At 42.9% G+C, this 17,715-nt stretch overlaps 1 protein-coding gene across 1 annotated transcript; it reads right to left on the bottom strand.

Moving 5' to 3' along the window:
- Positions 1-580: 580 nt before the first annotated feature.
- Positions 581-12,296, bottom strand: dsc2l (desmocollin 2 like). The gene is made up of 16 exons (XM_086129556.1): positions 12,010-12,296; positions 11,810-11,900; positions 11,478-11,674; positions 10,531-10,629; positions 9,589-9,744; positions 8,135-8,279; positions 7,892-8,046; positions 7,674-7,808; positions 6,105-6,290; positions 5,784-6,031; positions 5,566-5,708; positions 4,706-4,930; positions 4,398-4,619; positions 3,278-3,393; positions 2,928-3,173; positions 581-1,968 (listed from the first exon to the last, which is right to left on the bottom strand). The coding sequence occupies exons 1-16, from the start codon at positions 12,046-12,048 to the stop codon at positions 1,768-1,770; spliced, it is 2,604 nt and encodes an 867-aa protein (XP_085985682.1). The 5' UTR covers positions 12,049-12,296; the 3' UTR covers positions 581-1,767.
- Between the last annotated feature and the right edge of the window lie 5,419 nt (positions 12,297-17,715).

The raw sequence follows: 17,715 nt of genomic DNA, 5'->3' as shown, positions 1-17,715 counted from the left end.
GCATTTAAGGGTGGCTCAATACTGGCTGGCCATATACGGGCCGGAGTTGTAAATTGATTTCTGGCCCAAATACTTCACTCCACAACTGGCCCTCATCTGGTTTGCCAGAGTCAAGCCAGTGCCTCCTTTGCCACTCCTGGGCCGTGTTCGGCCCACATGCATTATGCCAGTGCCGACTCAAGGCCAGCTGTGCCAGCTTCATGCCGAATCCGGGCCAGATGCCTTTGCTAACTGGGATGTGTAGAAACATCAATGATTATAGCGGATTTTTTCTTTTTACTTCAACTCGTGTGCGGAATTAACTTCTTGGTGAAGACAAAGAGCTCAGTGGGCCTACATGTGCCCGAATTTGAATTCCACAGCTATCGAGTAATGCTCAAACGGCTTTCCATAGTTGTAAAAGGGTTGTACGGTATGCACTGTAACCCGATCCATCAACGAGACAAGGTTGGGCGCTTTTGTAGCCGTAGGTGTCCCACAGCATGCTTCAAATTACGCACGCCCAGGCTGCCACACCCAGTAAATCATTCACAGCGGCCGCCAGAAAAATGAGCATTCAAAAAAAAAACAGTCACACTCATACAAGAGAGCCTTTTATTATATTACAGTCGCACACAATACAGATGTTACAGTGAAAAGACATTCGGGCTGTTGAAGTCAAATGTTCAATAAATTAAGCCAAATCTACTTTAACGTATTCTTCACGAGATGATTAGAATGTTCATCGCCAGTTAGCGAGCGAATGCAAAACGCGGAAATGCCAGATTTCCCGTCGACTCGACTTCTGTGTCGCCGTTGTCAGTCTTGTGTCAGTCATACGTTGGTCGCCGAGTTGACGCCCTTGTGCAGACTTTCACAGGTTTGGCAGAATGTTGCAATAACCGCTGGCGGCGGCTGCTGCTGCAGCCACACCCGCCTTTGACGATCGCAACCGACGCTGCTGGAATACGTTTGCGCAGCTCTCGTATAGTTTCGAAGCAGACGAGTCACAAAATGAATTTAAAGTGGGGACGGGCATTTCAATGTGTTTCGTTGTTCTTTTTAACATGATTTGATTGCGTGATAAAACACAGTTCTGGACTTGATTATTTGCGAGCGGTCACAGCGCAACGTCTCATGGCTGACATCGTGCTGAACTTCTTTAGACGGCAACGGTGGGAGTGGCCGCAGCCAACTGGTGTGCGCCAGCTGCTCTCCGTTGCCTCCAGACGCGATTAATCAGCAACGAAATTCTTATCATGCCCAACCCTACTTTAAAGTCCGCAGTTCAATGTCTCTTCGGAAACTGTATCTTAGTTCATATTATTTCATCATAGAAAAATATCAAAACTCTATAAAAACAAAACAAACTGGGGAACCATTTCAACAAATAACCAACCCCACTTTGCACGTCATTTACTATGAACAAGTCGAATTAGTAGAACCAAAAATACCTGAACTTGTTACTAAATTATCACCAAAAAAAAAGAACAAAAATACCCAAAGCCTGTCACTACACATCAATGCATCAGCTACTAACGACCTGCAAAACCAAGATTGCAAAAAGCGCAACTCAACAGTTATGTACAAATGACAGTGTCAGCGAGGTTATCAGTGCCTGCGACTCAAAACAAGGCAGCAGAGGTTTAAAAAAAATTAAAATCCAGCAAAAGAGACAAACACATGACTCGGCTTTCTTTCGTTCTTCGTGTTCAGGCGTCACGTGGGTGGGAGGGGGCGCGCTGCATCCGATAAAGGCAAAACACTGAGATTCTTCGGCTTTGTTGTTCATGTCTTTTTGCAAACGCCTGCGAGATTTTTGAACTTGGGTCCCAGCGTATTTAGAAAGTCGAGGTTTTCGTTGTTGCCGCCGTCGTCGCTGCAGCACCCAACCGAGCCGGCCGCCGAGCCCACCCCCTCAAAGCCGTACTGGTGGATGATGTCATCGGCGTACCGCCCGTCCTCCTCGCCCCCGAAATAGGTAAGCTTCTGCAAGGCATACATTAAACCCACAAATGCATACCGTATGAATAAAGATGTTTACATGTGACAGCCCGTATTATCTTATATCTACTTTGTAAAAAAAAAAAATAAATTTGGCAGCCCTTCATTAAATTTGGAATTACACCGCATGATTCAAGTCAATTCCAATGTTCTGCCGTCATATGACAACGTTGGGGGAAATGTGATGGCAGTGTCATTTCGAGAAAAAAAAAACAGATCACAAACTTTTGTTCATCTTAACTACAGCTAAAGCATAGACACAAAAATAAAGTCTGAAATAAATCTGCTACATTAGCGGCGCATTCATCGTGAATTCAGCTAAGTAACAGCTGATGACAGCCAATGGCGTAATGTCAAGATTACCCCAATTTTAAATCGGTGGAGGAAGAGTCAGCCCAGGCCAGCGAAACACTATGCAACATATAATATTATGATTGTTGATGTATTATTGTTTACTTCTTCCGACGGAACAAAGGTCTGAAATCAAAACCTGCATTCTAAATCAAGTCGTAGAGTTGGCTAGTCTACAGAAATTCTCCCATTCATCCATCCAGCCATTTTCTGATCGGCTTTATCCTCACAAGTGCCGTGGGCGTACTGGAGACGATCCCAGCTTTTTTCAGGCAGTAAGCAGGGAACTGGATGCCAACAAATTGAAGGCACTAATAGACGGACAACAATTCGCGCTCACAATCACAACTAGGGACAATGTGGAGTCTTTCCATTAGCCTGCCATGCATGTTCTTGGAATGTGGGTGGAAACCGGAGTACCCGGAGAAAACCCACGCAGGCACGGGGAGAAATGCAAACTTCACACAAGAAGGCCGGAGCCGGATTCGAACCTTACACCTCTGTGCTGAGATGCGGATGTACTAACCAACCGCGCTGCCTCTCTCAACACCCCCCCCCCCCCCCCCCAAAGAAAAGTAGGAGTGAAACATTACCTGGTGCAAATAGCGTCCATTTGTTTGCCAGGTGCTGAGAAAGTTCGCGTCGTAGTTCATCTGTTGGGCTCCATACTGGCTGTCGTAATGTCCGCTGAAGAACTCCGTTTCGGTGTTGCCAAAGCCGGTCTTGTAGAGGCTGGTGTCTTGGCGTCCGATGGTGGAGCCCTTCACTTGCCAATCCTGATTGGCCACTGAGCCCTTGATTTCAGAGCCGGCGAGGGGGACCTTGATGAGACTAGCGTCCTGTCGACCAAAAGCACCAGTTGGGAAACAAAGCGTAGCAGCGGTTGAAAAGTGGTTCGTTTACGTTGCTTGTATTTGAAGAAGCAACACTCCTTTGCGCTTACCACTTCTTCCCCCGGGGCTTCTGTGTTTGACTTAATCAGGATTCCACCGCTGTCAGTTGTGTCCTCCAATATCTGCAAGTCTGGCTTTGTCGTGCAGAAACAGGCAAGCAGCAAGACTGCAGGAGAAACATGGCTCGTGTTAAATGGCGGTGCTGAATAAACTTGTCAATCAATAAGTCAGGAATGTAAAATCTAAAAATGCTCGCATTCCCTAAGTATGATGCTAATCCTTATTCGCATGGGCACTGCCTCTGGCACGCCCCCATACGTGCCAACCTTTGCCTGCTAGTGCCTTTGAGACCAAATCATTGCTTTGTGCTTTTCTTTTAGTCTGTACTGTCTTACAAGGGCAATTACATCTTGTTTATTCTAATGATAATGTTCTATAATCTACAACAGTGGCGGTCAAAGCTTTGTGCTCAGTCAGGGACCACAATTGATTTCCAACATTGGACAGACAAAACAAAAATAAAAAAGGCACAAAATCTTGTAATGTAATTAAATTATAAATAGGAAAAAGGTTTAATAAATTGGTTCAATGTCTATGTAAAATTGTTGAATGTTCCAATTAAGTACTGAGGTGAAGAAATAAAAACAATATATAAGAAAAATAAAAACAGCAACAAATATTATTGGACTCTTGATCATGTAAATGCTTTGTAGACCAATTCAAAGATGAGAGCCGGCCTTGGGTGAGCATTTATGTGCTAACCATAAGAAACCACGACTAAAATGGGCATTTGAATGAATTGATTATGAAGATAATTAGCAAGTTGACTATTATTATTTTTGGGGCTCGATTACTTGAAGATTTGTGATTAATTAGCATTCAACTCCACAAAATGGACAGAATTTCAACAATTAGTTCATCCATTTCTATGCCTCGTGTATTATGAGTAGTATTATTGTTCTTTTATTTATTTAGTTAGTTTAAGATTTGAATTCTTGCACTGCAATTTTCTGACTCCATTACGAGACACAAAATTCAAATTCGATCAGCAACTTTCCTGGTCTAAAACTGCATTTTTTTTTTTCTGTTGTTCTCTTTACTGTCTCGCTGGAAACACAGTTGCTACATACGGTGCGCTATATATGTGAACAATATAAGAGAGGAACTGACGTAGCAGCAGGAGGAGGAGCAGAGGCAGGAGTAACGCCAGCCAGCCCATCGGGCCGAGCGAGGCCGACCAAGGCTTGGTCAGACAGGCGCCGTTCCTGCACTGGCAGATCCTGGCGTTGACTGTCTGGATTTTCCCGTTGCCTTGCAGATCCTTGACCTCAACGGGAACCCTGTGCGTCTTCAAGGGAAGGTCTTTGACCTGGCGCAACGTAGCTGCCGTGTCTACAAAGGAAGCACGCGATCTGTTTTTAGGGCGTGATGAAAGCATGGATGAATGAATCGAAAAGGGAAGGAGAGTGAGCACCGACCGTTGAATCTGGTCACGGACCATTTGCCGTCTGTGTTATCGGGCAGGCTAAAAGTGAAGGGGCCTTTAAAGGGCGACTCGTCCATATCTTCAGCCACAAGCAACACCGAGCCAAGTTCTCCTTCCTTCTCGCATATCACCCTCTCGCCAGGGGGGACAATAATCGGTACGTTGTCATTCACATCTTCCACCTGGATGATGACCGTTCCCGTCCCAGTCTTGGAAGCTGAAACGGAAGGCAGACCATCGTCGTCAAAGTGGAATTTGAAACTCCCCGCAAAGACTCCGGCCCGACAGAACCAGTATGGGTGCAGCTCAGACAGGTAAGCGCCGAGGAATTGGTGCTCCGCATCACCTTGGGCGGCGACAAAATGGCCGAAAGGAGCAGGGGGGGGCGCGAACGCCGTCTGCGGTGACACGACGTGCAGATGCCTTCCCAGGATGCATTTACCTGACTGATTGGTGATTTGCCAAACCCAATTAGAAGCAATTTAACGAGACAAAGGTGTCCTCTTCATCATGCCGTTTACATTTTGACATCACGGGACCAAGACCACGCGTAACAATTGATCAACAGTGCCGACCATGGTGGCCACTGCGCTTTGAGTCTCACAAGAGCGTCATCAGCAAGTTGCGATCGATTCAGAGACACTGGAAGAGTCACAGAAAGGTGTAGCAGGATATTTTCCTGCTTGATTAATCGTGAATTGTGAATTTCGCCAGTCAATGCCTCGTTAGAGGATGGCACGTTGCGTAAGTATTGCGGCACGTGTGTATTTAAAAAGTTAAGAGACGGACCAAATGAAGTGCATTTTGGGTTGATCCCAATTCTTGCTATGATCGGTTTGAAAAGCGTCATACTTGCGTCGACGGCTCTCATGGTGATGTTGTAAATTCCATTCTTGACAAAGTTGGACTCTCTGTCAATGGTGTTTGCCACCCTGAGTTCTCCGGTGTTCCTGTCCACGTTGATCCAGGCTGCGGGGTCCATGATCTTGTAATACCTGCAAAATGGCCCAAATAGTCCTCGTCAGTCTTTTTTAGCGAGGTACCTCGAATGAGCGCAAGGGGCTGCTTACTTGATGCCGTCGCTGCTCTTGGTTTCCGGATCGAGGGCTTTGTAAGTTCCAATCAATGTGCCGTTTGGCGTGTTCTCTTTGACCGTGAAGCGAATAGTCGGCGCCGTGAATTCGGGGCCTTCGTCAACATCGCCGACCGTCAAGTCCACGGGGACGATCTCCCACTTGGCCGTGGTGCCGGTCAGTTCAGCTTCATTGCGCGCCATGACTTCCAGCCGCAGTTTTTGGGACTTCTCAAAATTTAACGGCTGGAAAAGACGACCGGACGCTTGACTTCAAGATTACTACTCACGGCGGTGCTTCAATTTGAAAATCACTCACCTTTGCGATGTACAGAAGCCCCTCATTTGTTGTGGGTTCCGTCTCCATCCGGAAATTGCCATTTTCATTTCCCTTTGTGATGATGAATTTAGATTTCCAGTTGGGGGTGTTTTTTAAATCCTTATCTTCAACGGGCATTCGGAGAATAAGTTTGTTGATTTCATTCTCATTTGCGGTGGCTTCATACTGCAGGATGAAAAAAAATTGCTTGGTAAATAATGAAACAATTGCTTATCATCGGCTGAACTGAGAGTCAATCTTTTTAACACTCATGTATCGGAATACACCCCATAATGAGTAAGTCATGCAATCAGGAATTTAGCCGGACTCATTCATCCGACATCTTGGACAATCCGATTTTGTGAACGGTGTGGAGGAACTTAAGACTTACAACTTTTTGGGGGGAAAACTAGAATCGATTATGAGTCGAGGGGTCCGTCCTCTTTCGGATCCATCATCACAAACTGCTGAAGTAAGCATTATGTGATCGGGATTGTGGATCTGGATCAGTGAGTTAAGTAACCAATCAGAATCAACACGAATCCATTTTGGGAAAAAACGTGTATATTTACTCCTTCGTGGGGGACTCGCCTGGGCCACAAATCTCGACCAACTGGTGGACATTGAAATGCATTGGAAGAAAAATAACAATTAGAACCTCAAAATTCTCCCCAAAACGCTGGTAATCATTCCATTTTGTTATGTTCTTATGACTTCAAGATGGCGCCGCGAGAGTGGCTGCCTTTACAGCAGCTCCTGTACTCTTTGTTCTTCTACTTTCTTCCTGCCATAACTTTGCTGCTCTGAATTGGGAATTTCTCCATTGTGAGACGAATAAAGGTTTTCTTCTTATTATTCTGATAATACTCAGAATTTGGGTGGGTGGGGGATGGAAGAGATTCAACACTAGCCCCCCCCCCCAAAAAAAACAACATTATTTTAATATATTGAGAGGGAAAAAGTCCAACTGTATATGTTGAGAAAGCTTGGATTATTAACGATGGCTGCACCGAACGCCCCTGTAGGGAACAAGATTGTGTTTGTTGTAATAGCAGAACAGATTTTCAAGTTCTGCTACTGCTCTATAAATCACTGAGTAGTTTGGGCCCCGAAGACATGAAAGAAATCCTGATTGAATAGAAACCCATTAGGGCACAAAGATCTACAGAATTGGGTCAATTAGTGGAGCTCAGAGCTCAAAGTAAACATGGTGAAGCTGCATTTAGCTGTTATGCTGCATGCAAATGGAATAATCCTCTGACAGAAGTGAAATCAGCTCAGAGTGTAAATCCAGGTTAAAAACATTGCTTTTTTTTGTCCTCCCCGTACCTTTGACTACGGTCTTTTTAACATTCGTTCACTTTTTTTTTTTCCTTTAGTAATTTTAGAAACTAGTTTCATTTCTTTCCTTTTAAAATGTGTTAAATGTTTCTAAAGTTTTCTAAGAACAAAAAAATAATAATCTTGTAAGAAGAGCGGAAGCCGACACATGACCGTTCCATATTATGCATCTTTTTTACTTCTCCCACCACAAAACTCAAATGCTGTATGAATTCGTGAATCAATTACCAGTTTCTTGGTGAAGGTCGGCGGGTTGTCGTTGATATCGCTCAGGGTGATGGTCGCCGTGCCCGTGGTGAACAAACCGTTGGCTGCGCCGTCCATATCTTTGATTTGCACAATCACGTTATACTTCTCTTGAGCCTGACGAAAGAAGATTTTCATCCACATCGCACATGGTAGAATTGAACGGAGTCAAATTGCACTCGGGCTCCACCGCTTCTCACCTCTCTGTCTAATGTGTTTGTGGCTGTGGTAAAGACACCCGTCGTTGGGTTGATGGCAAATCGGTCCAATTCGGTCAAAATGGAATAGCGGATCTTCACGTGGTCGGTGCCTGGCTCGTCAATATCGGTGCCGTTCACCGTTCCCATAATTGTCCCTGTGGATGGAAAAAGGGTGATCGTCTTCTAGATTGTTGTCAGAACAAAGCAATCAAAGAGCCCACAGTCATGTGTCATGTTCCTCACCAGCTTTGCTTTTCTCCGGCACGGTAAATTGCATTTGGCCGCTGAACTGAGGCGCATTGTCATTCTGATCGTCTACTTTCACAAAGACGCCCAAAGGGTCATCGGTTTCTTGCCGCGTTGTTCTGTCGAAAACCCTGGCTATTAACTGCAAAGAAAAAAAAAGAAAAAATTGTTTGGTTGAGCAAACGTACTGTAGTTTATTCGTTCGTTGAATGGATGGATAAATAGTTCGAGTAGATACAATAGTGTGTTCATTCCGTGAGGGTCATGAAATAGTTTACAATTTAAATTGATACGGAATAATACAGGCTTTTCCCCAAAAGCGTGTCAAGATAGGTTTAAGCAGGGATGTCAAACATCCGGCCCGTGGGCCGGAACGGGCCCCCAAGGAGGTTCGATCAGGCCCGCAGGATCATTTAAAAGTGAAAGAAAATGCATAAATGACATGGAATGAATATTTTTAATAAGATGCAATTCATGGATTATCCACAACATTGACAACATTGCTTTGATCAGAGAAGAAGATAACAGCAGTCTCAGTTTGTCACTGAGACAGACCCAACACAGCAGACGGGGCATCAAGGACATGTGAATATGTTCTTCTTTGCACATATCCTTCGTACCAGGATTTGAAGACGTGGTGACCTTCCAACAGTCCAAAATTGCCAAATTGTGGACAGAACCCAGTACCATTAATAGAACTCTCTTTAGTTTGTAAACTGTGGGCAGGGATTAAATTTAGATTTTATATGCACATGTGAAAATGGTTCCAAAAGTCCATTCTTTATAAATCTCGTTTACTCTGAAAGTGCTTTTCTATATTTGTCAATACCAACTACTTGTTAAAGTTTTGTGCCTTTGTACAATCAGTGGGATCAGTTGCAATGCACATTTGTGAATGATAAAAGTAAATAGCACATCTGTCTAAGGAAATCTAAGGTGTTTCATGAAGTGTTTTGGAATAGATATGTTCATTAAATTTCAACATGTTCTTGTGCTTCTTCATATCAAAACAGAGGAAAGACAACATATTTTGGTTATTTATAGCAGAGTATGGTATAATTTTAATGGTCCAGCCCACCTGACCATATGTGGCCCACAATGTGAAATGAGTTTGACACCCCTGGTTTAAAGTTTTCCTTGTCTTTTCGGGTAGCAACAAAAAGGTATTTTCTGTGTTAGAACACAGTCAACCAAGCGTGTGCCGCATGCATTTACTGTATGTGGAAATAAAAATACACCCAATGGAAAGCAGATTGGGGCATAGAATGAAAAATATTACACATGATGGCAACGAGCACTTTTGTGCTTTAATTTTGTTTCCCCCGAGCACACGCCACTCAAATATTTCAAATTCCGTCACTTTTTTGAGGGGGAAATGCACTGTATCTAAAATGCGTAGAAATAAATGACATTTGACTGAAAATTCCGAAGAAGGAAAAGCGCCAACTCACGGCGAACTGCGGGAACTCCTCGCGATCCACCTCCTTGAGCACAGTCAACATTCCGGTATTGCTGTCAAACCTAAACACACCCTCTGGGTACTTGTCATAACCGGGCCCCGTCAGAGTGTAGTATACCTGACGCATTGCTTCGGTGTCAGACACAAGCTGCAACAGAATCCAAAGACAAGCACAATAATATGGTTTCCATCGGGGCAAATTCTCTGGCCGTGTGTTACAGAAACTAAATGTTTTAAATTGATCCGACAACAGGCCTATCCTAACTTGAATACCCTTCATAATAACAACAAATGGAGGAGAACATACTTCGTTCTTGTGTGTGTGTGAGAGACAAGTTTATAAATGAAAGCTCTTCCCTTTTTATCTGAAGGCAGTTGGGAGTATGTTTTTTTTCTTGATTTTACAGTTGTCGGCGCACCCACACACGTGCATGTGTCCTGCGTGTGTGTGTGTGTGTACGCGTGTGTGAGTCATTTGCTGTAAAAATAATTGTCCCAAGTGGCCATGAGAAATGGGGAATGGTTTTATGGCACTGTATTAAATAAATGTAATCGCTTGCTTTGTTTACGAGGGATTTTCCACATAGAGAGTACAATGTTGAGGTTTGATCAACAATGTGTGAGGTATATATTCAATATGTGGTAATTGTTTGCAGTGGTCTGAAATACGGACAGCAGTTTCCAATGATTGCTTTGCACCACTCGTGTCGGTCAATGGTTACAATACTGTATCGAGACACGAATGGCTAAACGTTTTTTAAAATTGCTGTTATGCACGACAGTTCCAGTTCCAACACCAATGTAGCCAATTTCAAAATACAACCTTCCTAACAGTGACAATGTTCATGACTCTGAATAAAATAAAAAAAAAGAATACACTGAATGGCATAAGGGCTAAAATGCTTGGTGTGTTATGTATGTTTCATTACATTACCCTTTCAATGTCTCTTGGATAAGGGCCGCGGTCATTCTCCATGATATTGAAGGGTGGGGGGCTCCAGCGTCTCTTGTACCGTTTCAGCACGTCATTGGGCTATACACATTTCGGGAACAGTTGTTTCAATCAATTACAGTCGTAGGATGTAATTTCAATCAATTACAGTGGTATGAAGTAATTCAGAACAAATACTTTGTTACTATAACAATACTTTGCACTTCAGATTTTACAAGTATCTGCACATTGAGTATGGATTTTTTCTGGAAAACACATCAGTACTTTGTAGTCCTTACATGGAAAGGTTACTTGGTTTTATCCCTGAACGGAAAAAAGTAACAGCAACCAGGAGTGAAATTTTGACTGATTGAAAAATGGAACAGAAAAAAAGGGCAGCAAGATATGGCGGAACAGAGACAACGACAACACCTTGACAATGACAGAAACAGATTCAGAGAAGACAGATATTCTGGGATTGAATCATTCCCAGACTCAGTAATTGTAATATTTGTAACAATATGTTATACTACTCTGTTGACATCTTATTGTAATATATTATGGTAAAGTGTTACCCCAACATTGGAAGTTGAGTCATCCTGAGCGAATTTAGCATTTTTGTCAGTTATTTGACAGCAACAAGTTGAGCCAGTGCAAGCTGGTGCTTCAACATGTTCTTTTTTTCTCAGTGAAAGCACCACTTAGGTTAATCGGAGAGGGAAACCATTTTGTGTGCAGATAAACTTTCTTTCATTGTGCAATTATCAAAACGGGTATTATTGTAAATAATTGTCTGTAAGGCTTCTCTTTTTTACAGCTTTTAAGTACACTGCACAGTCTGTATAGGTTTACTAAATGTAAACGAGTTGTCTACTTGTACCAGTGAGTGTTTTTTACACAACTATCTGTGTGAGTGTTTTTCCAAATCTGAAAGTGTCATGCTTTTGTACCTGTCTGCTCATTTGGGCGCTGGCAATGAGGTTGACGTCCATCTGCATGTGCGACCCGGAGCTGTGTTGAGCCCACACGGAGAAAGTTCTGCCTTTGGACGACACCTCGACGACGGTTGTAGCCGTCACTGAGCCATTGGCCCGAACTGCGAATGCACGGTCGTTGGAAGTGACGCTCGCACAGCTCGCCACATTAACTACAATACACGGAAGAACAGCGGTTAGTCACTTTTTTTTTTGGTTTGTTCTTAAACCGAATAGATACAGCGCCGGTTAGCTCAATCAAATAATAATCAGAATTAATTAATTTTAAAAAAGAGGAAAAAAAACACCTCTTGTTATCTCGTATCCGACCGGGATAATTTGCGGCACTGGGACGAAGAGGAGACTCGGGATAAAGCAAGACTCGACTCCGGTCAGGATCTGAAGTTACACAACGTTAGTGTCAAATATCACCTTCGGATCGAATGTTCCACTTTGTTCATTAAAGAATAAAATAAATACAAAAAAACCCCACATATGTTGGACTCACCAGCGCCAAGCATACGTTGAAAATGACGGCTTTCGCCATCTTTTTTTTTCTTTTTGCACAAATTTGGACTTTGCTCCAAGCACAAAGCAGTCTTCTCACGGCGCAAAACAAGAGAAAAAGTTACAAGCAATCAATTGGTGATTTGGGAGCCGTGAACATGAAGAAGAAAGGAATCCTGCTGCTTCTCCTACGCCTCCATGGCACCTTTTGCGCTCGCTCTTCTCCCTCGCTGCTGGCGGTGTGTCAATAATCCGGACACACCTTGAACGCCCCACCCAAAGGCTGAGCTGCCCCAGCAGGCTCTGCAGCAGGGAGGAGGACTTGTGTGCACCAAGCGCTCTGGAAACTCCTCCAAATTTGAGTAATTGAAATATCCTCCAGCAGAAGGCGCCGTTTCCCCAATTCTTTTAAATATTATTAATTTTTTTAGATCAATCTTATTTTTGCAGATTGGCTCGTAAAGCTTTCTTCTTCCAAAACAAAGCTGCACCTTATATCACTACCACTCAAATAATCCTGCTTCACTACTGTAAAAGGAAGACAATGCATGCACTGTGTGCGTATCAAGCCTTGACACAATTGTCTTGTCTACTTGTTTTTCTAGTGTATCCGGTCTGTGGAAGTTCTCCAAAGTCTGCACAGATGAATGACCTCTGCGTGCCCCTCCTCTTTCCTTAACACAGCTAAGGCTCCTCTCTTAGCACTGCAGGAATGTGCATTAAATGAAGCCTGGCATTGGGGGGAAGCTGTCTTCCCACTTGCTATCTCGAAAAAGGGTCTGGAAAGAAAAGAGGGGGGGAAAAGGAAAAAAAAAGGTTGACAACACTGCAGGTCAGTGTCCTCAAGCATGAACTGAGAGCAGAGTGAGAGCAAGAAATAAAGTAGAAATGAAACCAGACTTTATGCGCACACAGGAAAGGTGAGAAAAATGTCAGGAAGATTGCAGTGAGTCATGGGCGTGGACAGAAGGAAACCGCCCAGAGCTGGGAGCCATAACAGTAAACGCAAAACAGACTCAGCAAATAGTCTTGTCACTCCCAGAAGGAAAGTGACTTATGAGACACGTTCAAACTGGGGCGTACGCACGGACACACACGGTTTGAAACAGCACGACCCCCCCGCCGGCCCCCCCCCCTCCACAATCCTCCCTATAATACACTCCACCAGTCCTGAACTCTTCACTCAATGATGAGTCATTTTTCCTGTGAACTTCAGTGTTGCAGTAAACTTCTCAAAAGTGGAACTTTTGAAAGTTTGCAAGACAGATGTACGAAAAAGGCTTTGACAGTTTGTCAACACATGCGTGTCGGACTCCCGACGGCACACATTTCATTGAATAAAAACAGGATATAAACCGCCGTTTTGATTCAAAGGGCTTGATGTCCAATGTTCATATACAGTACAGTATTTCTGAATGAAAAACATCTAACATTTACCTCACGTATCCGTGGAGCACAGAATATGAGCCCTCAGGGTTTTTTATTGTTTTTACATATGTTAATTTATTAGATAGATGGATGGATGGCAGTCTGGAAAGTTCCAATGAAAAACCACAACAAATCAACACATCTCACATCAGAGCTTTCAACTTGCATTTCAGTTTAAGAGAAAGATTCGTATCCAAACAATCTGCACGTGTCCAAACTTAACGCGCCGCCGGTGCCATTGTACATATAATCTCATTGCAAAGGTCACATCAATGTCACAAGATTGTGTGCAAGTGCCAGAATAGACTGTCAACCAATGAGGTATATTGTCAGTGCACCTTATGTAACCACTCTCTCCGGGCGTGTGCCTGGCAAAGTGGCGAGTCCAGCGGGCATGACACGTGCGTTTTGGTAGGGTTTCTGGCAATACACACTGCTCGACAAACATACGCACCCTCATATTGGTGTGTAGTTTGTACAGCGGCTTAGTGATAACGGGATAACAGTTTAGAATCAAACTCATGAGAACACTCATGGCAGCATTAAGATTGACTGCACTGTAAAGTCAAGGACACCATGACCGTCAAGCTTAAAGCAACATTTGGGAATAAGATGGCCACAAGTAAAAACATTCATAATCATGTTGATGCTACACCTCTTTGCAATAAATAGAATATCATTGAACATTCTTGACCATAGTGATTAAGTGATTTATAATATTGGTGGACCAGCCAAAACATCTCTCATGGTGTGTTCATGCTAGCATAGATGCTATTTTTGTTCATAGTTGTGTGCAATGATTGTACAAACTGCTGCACTCTAAAATGACCAGACAATATTGTGGTAAATTTATACTTTAAAGCTGGACTTTCAAATATACGGCACGCGGGCCGGGAACAGCCCCCAAGGAGGTTCAATCAGGCCCGCAGGATCATTTAAAAGTGAAAAAATGCATAAAAGACACGGAATGCATATTTTTAATAAGATGCAATTCATGGAGTATCCACTAGGGGACACACTGTTTTCATCAGTGTAGAAGACAAAATTGTTTTGATCAGAGAAGAAGACAACCGCAGTCTCAGTCTGTGACTGAAACAGACACAGCAGATGCTATCAAGGACATGTGAATACTTTATTCTTAACACATTCAATAGCACTCTCCTTAGTTTCTCAGGTGTAGGCAGGGATTCAATTTTGATTTTACATGCACATGTGTAAATAGTTTAAAAATTCCTCTCTTTATAAATCTGCTAGCAATGTGATTGCTAGCATAGGTGCTAATGAAACATATCAGTCTTGGGTTGTACCGATCAGGTTTTTATGCTGTGGATACACATACGATCATCCATTAGTGAGATCTGCCGATACAGATTCTGATACCAATCACATGGTGGCCGAATGATCGGAGCTCCATTCGATCAGAGATGGCACCACGTCTTGGTCACTTAACTTTTGCCTTGCATTGCTTGGCTTCAGCAATCGGATTGAGATGTAAGATCATTTGAAAAAAAAAATTGGTTTGTATTCACCTCTGTTACTCAAGTATACATTTTATTTCCTAACTGGAGTCATGATTCGGTTTTTGTTTAGATGACATTTGTTTTTATTTCAGTTTTGTTTCCTCCAGTGCTTTTTGTCTTTGTTTGGTTTTGTTTCCTCCTGTTGTCATCCGGGTCGCTTGTGTTAACCAATCAGCTCCCCCAACCTTTTGTGTCTTGCCCAGGCATACATTGGCTCGTCAGTTTGCTTGTATTTTTTTTCCCTGGTTCCTGTCAGTCTTTGTCAGATCGTTGTTACACTCATGTTTTGTTTATGTTGCTGTCACATTTTGTGTTACCGCCATGGGGTTTCATTTTGTTATTTTGGTTTATTGAGGTTTTTCCCTTCTTTGTGTTTTGGATTTTGTTTTTCCAGTGTACCCCTGCTAATGTTTTTTAATACATCTTGTTCGGTAGTCCTTGGTTCTCCTGCTTTTGTGGGTCTACTACCATCACGCTCACATGACAACTGGCTATGTCAGTTCGTGCACAAGTTTTGTGAGGACAGCACTATTGTTAGTGGTGGAGTGGAAACCGGACTATTTTTGCAAGTTGGAGGCATATACCAGACCACGGATGGTATCACTTCCCACAATGGTTGTCTCCTTATGCCATGTATTTAACAAGTGACCAATCTAGGGAGTAACCTGATTCTTGCTCAAAGTCAGCTCGCAAAGACTCCAGCTCACCTTTTATGAGGACTAGTGAAAAATGGATGACTAAACAAAAGCTGACAATGACTTAAAAAAAAATAACCTGGATTAAAACATACAGTAACAGTGTACTGTTCAAATACATTGGCCTGTCTTTAGACTGATGTGTTGTCGCTGAAGTGTAAAAATTGCACCTTGCCTGCGACATTCCCTGGGAGCACACCTTTGGCACCGCATAAGCATTCCCTGTGACTTTTGGTGTGCATGTTTGTTTAATGCATTCAGGGGGAGGAGGTGGGCAGGAACAGATAAAGAAAGAGGCACACATTGGCTGATAGCGTTGTCTCGATGCAAAGTGCAGTCAGAGGGCTGGCAGAGAGGAAGTAATTACATTTTTGCAAGGAAATGTTGTCTGTGTGTGCTTCTGGGATACAAACACACACACACACACAAAAATTGCATCATTTACAGTTTGACTCATCTAAAGGGGGTAGATGGTTTTTCTGATAAAAAGGCAATGACAAGTTCATGATAAAAATCCTCCCAACGTGTGAAAGATCTGTATTCATGCTATTGCAAAATGTCTTTGCTTACGTTGAAAATGAGTCACAGTGTTGATGAGTCGGAATGCCCGTCCATCCACTTTGGTGAGTGCACGTACACAACACAAAGCCTCAGACACACAATATTACGAGCAAATGTCGAGTCTAGTGTTTATCTGAAAAAATGAGAAACGGAAGGATTCTGAGAAATTGGAAATAGTCAGGGTCCGCCCTGGACTAGTCCCCAGCAATGGCAGGGCGTACATACAGTAAACAAGCTTTCACACTCGCATCCATGGACAGTTGAGCTTTTGAGAATAGAGTGGGCCAATTTAATTGTTGTCATTTCATAGAAAAGTAACACTTAATGACTCCCGCTGAAAGTTTAGTGCAGTAATGGTCAAAGTATAACAATATGTCAAATTGATCAATATTTCTAGTAAAATGATATTCACCAGTATGAACACACTGTTTTTTTCTGAAGCACTCATTTTATTATGGGGCCTCCCTGTCTCTCTCACATATACTCAAGTCAAACCAAGGCTCATTTAAAGGCATTTATTTTAAAGGAGAAGTCAAATCAAAACCCCCACTTGTCTAAACACGGCATTCAGATTGGGATTGTGTTGGTGGAATATGAATGAAGCAGCAAAATCCACCTGTTTTTATCCACCTCAGGGGCGGCCATTTTTGCCACTTGCTGTCAACCGAAAATGACATCATAGTGCCTATGCGGCTCAGGTAACGGCCAATCACGACTCAGCTTGTGAATGTCACGTGACCAAACTCAGAAAACACATTAGCCATAATTGGTTGTTACCCCGTTACCCTGACTGGCGATCATTGTGGGTGTGGTCTGCCGCCCGAAATCACCTGGGATAGGCTCCAGCAACTCCCCGCACCCTGTTCAGGATAAGCGGTGTTGAAAATGGATGGATGGATGAATTAAATGTTCGTAAAATTAAATGTTTTGTTTATGCATTCAACTTAATATTTTCTAAGATAAGTGAATGATTTGAAATTCTTTCCAAAGATTCAAATTAAAAACGAGTGACGTATTTTTCTTTTAAAATTTTGGGGAAAAAAAAGCAATCACATAAATATACTTTACATTCATAATGATGCACATTATTACTGTTTCTTCAAATAACTACGAATCACCTGCCCCCACAAATGGATACATTTCAAAGCTCTTTACCCAAACTGACTGATTTGAAAAGTCGCCGAAGTGCATTTTCGGTACAAGAAATGTATACATTAGAACAATTGCAGTTTGAGAATCCCTAAGTAAACTTGTGATTCATCCTTGCTTGAACCTTAGTTTGACTTCCAGTAAACAGGGATGAAATGTGTGTACTGTTCTTTATCACTTTGAGTAGTTTCCCTTGTAAATTGCATAACTTTGGTCTGTCTTTAGCCTCTGCTACTGCTGTGGTCTGCACAGCGTACAAATCTGGCAGCTCTGCATAAAAAGTGGATGACCACCAATGCACCTCCTTTCTCCGCCCGTTATCAGCAGCAGCTAACGGCAGGAGGGAGGGACCAG

This window comes from Hippocampus guttulatus, chromosome 14, assembly GCF_054856545.1.
Source record: "Hippocampus guttulatus isolate MCC_2025c chromosome 14, RoL_Hgut_1.0, whole genome shotgun sequence".
Classification (NCBI taxonomy): domain Eukaryota; kingdom Metazoa; phylum Chordata; class Actinopteri; order Syngnathiformes; family Syngnathidae; genus Hippocampus; species Hippocampus guttulatus.
This window is presented reverse-complemented; position numbering and strand designations above follow the sequence as displayed.

Bases quoted from the DNA above. Each gene is read 5' to 3' on its own strand.
- dsc2l (XM_086129556.1), bottom strand. From the start codon at position 12,048: ATGGCGAAAGCCGTCATTTTCAACGTATGCTTGGCGCTG. The intron at 4,620-4,705 runs GTCGGTGCTCAC...CTTCCTTTGTAG, and splicing joins GTCCGTGACCAGATTCAACG to ACACGGCAGCTACGTTGCGC. The intron at 3,174-3,277 runs GTAAGCGCAAAG...TTTGGTCGACAG, and splicing joins AAGCCCCGGGGGAAGAAGTG to GACGCTAGTCTCATCAAGGT.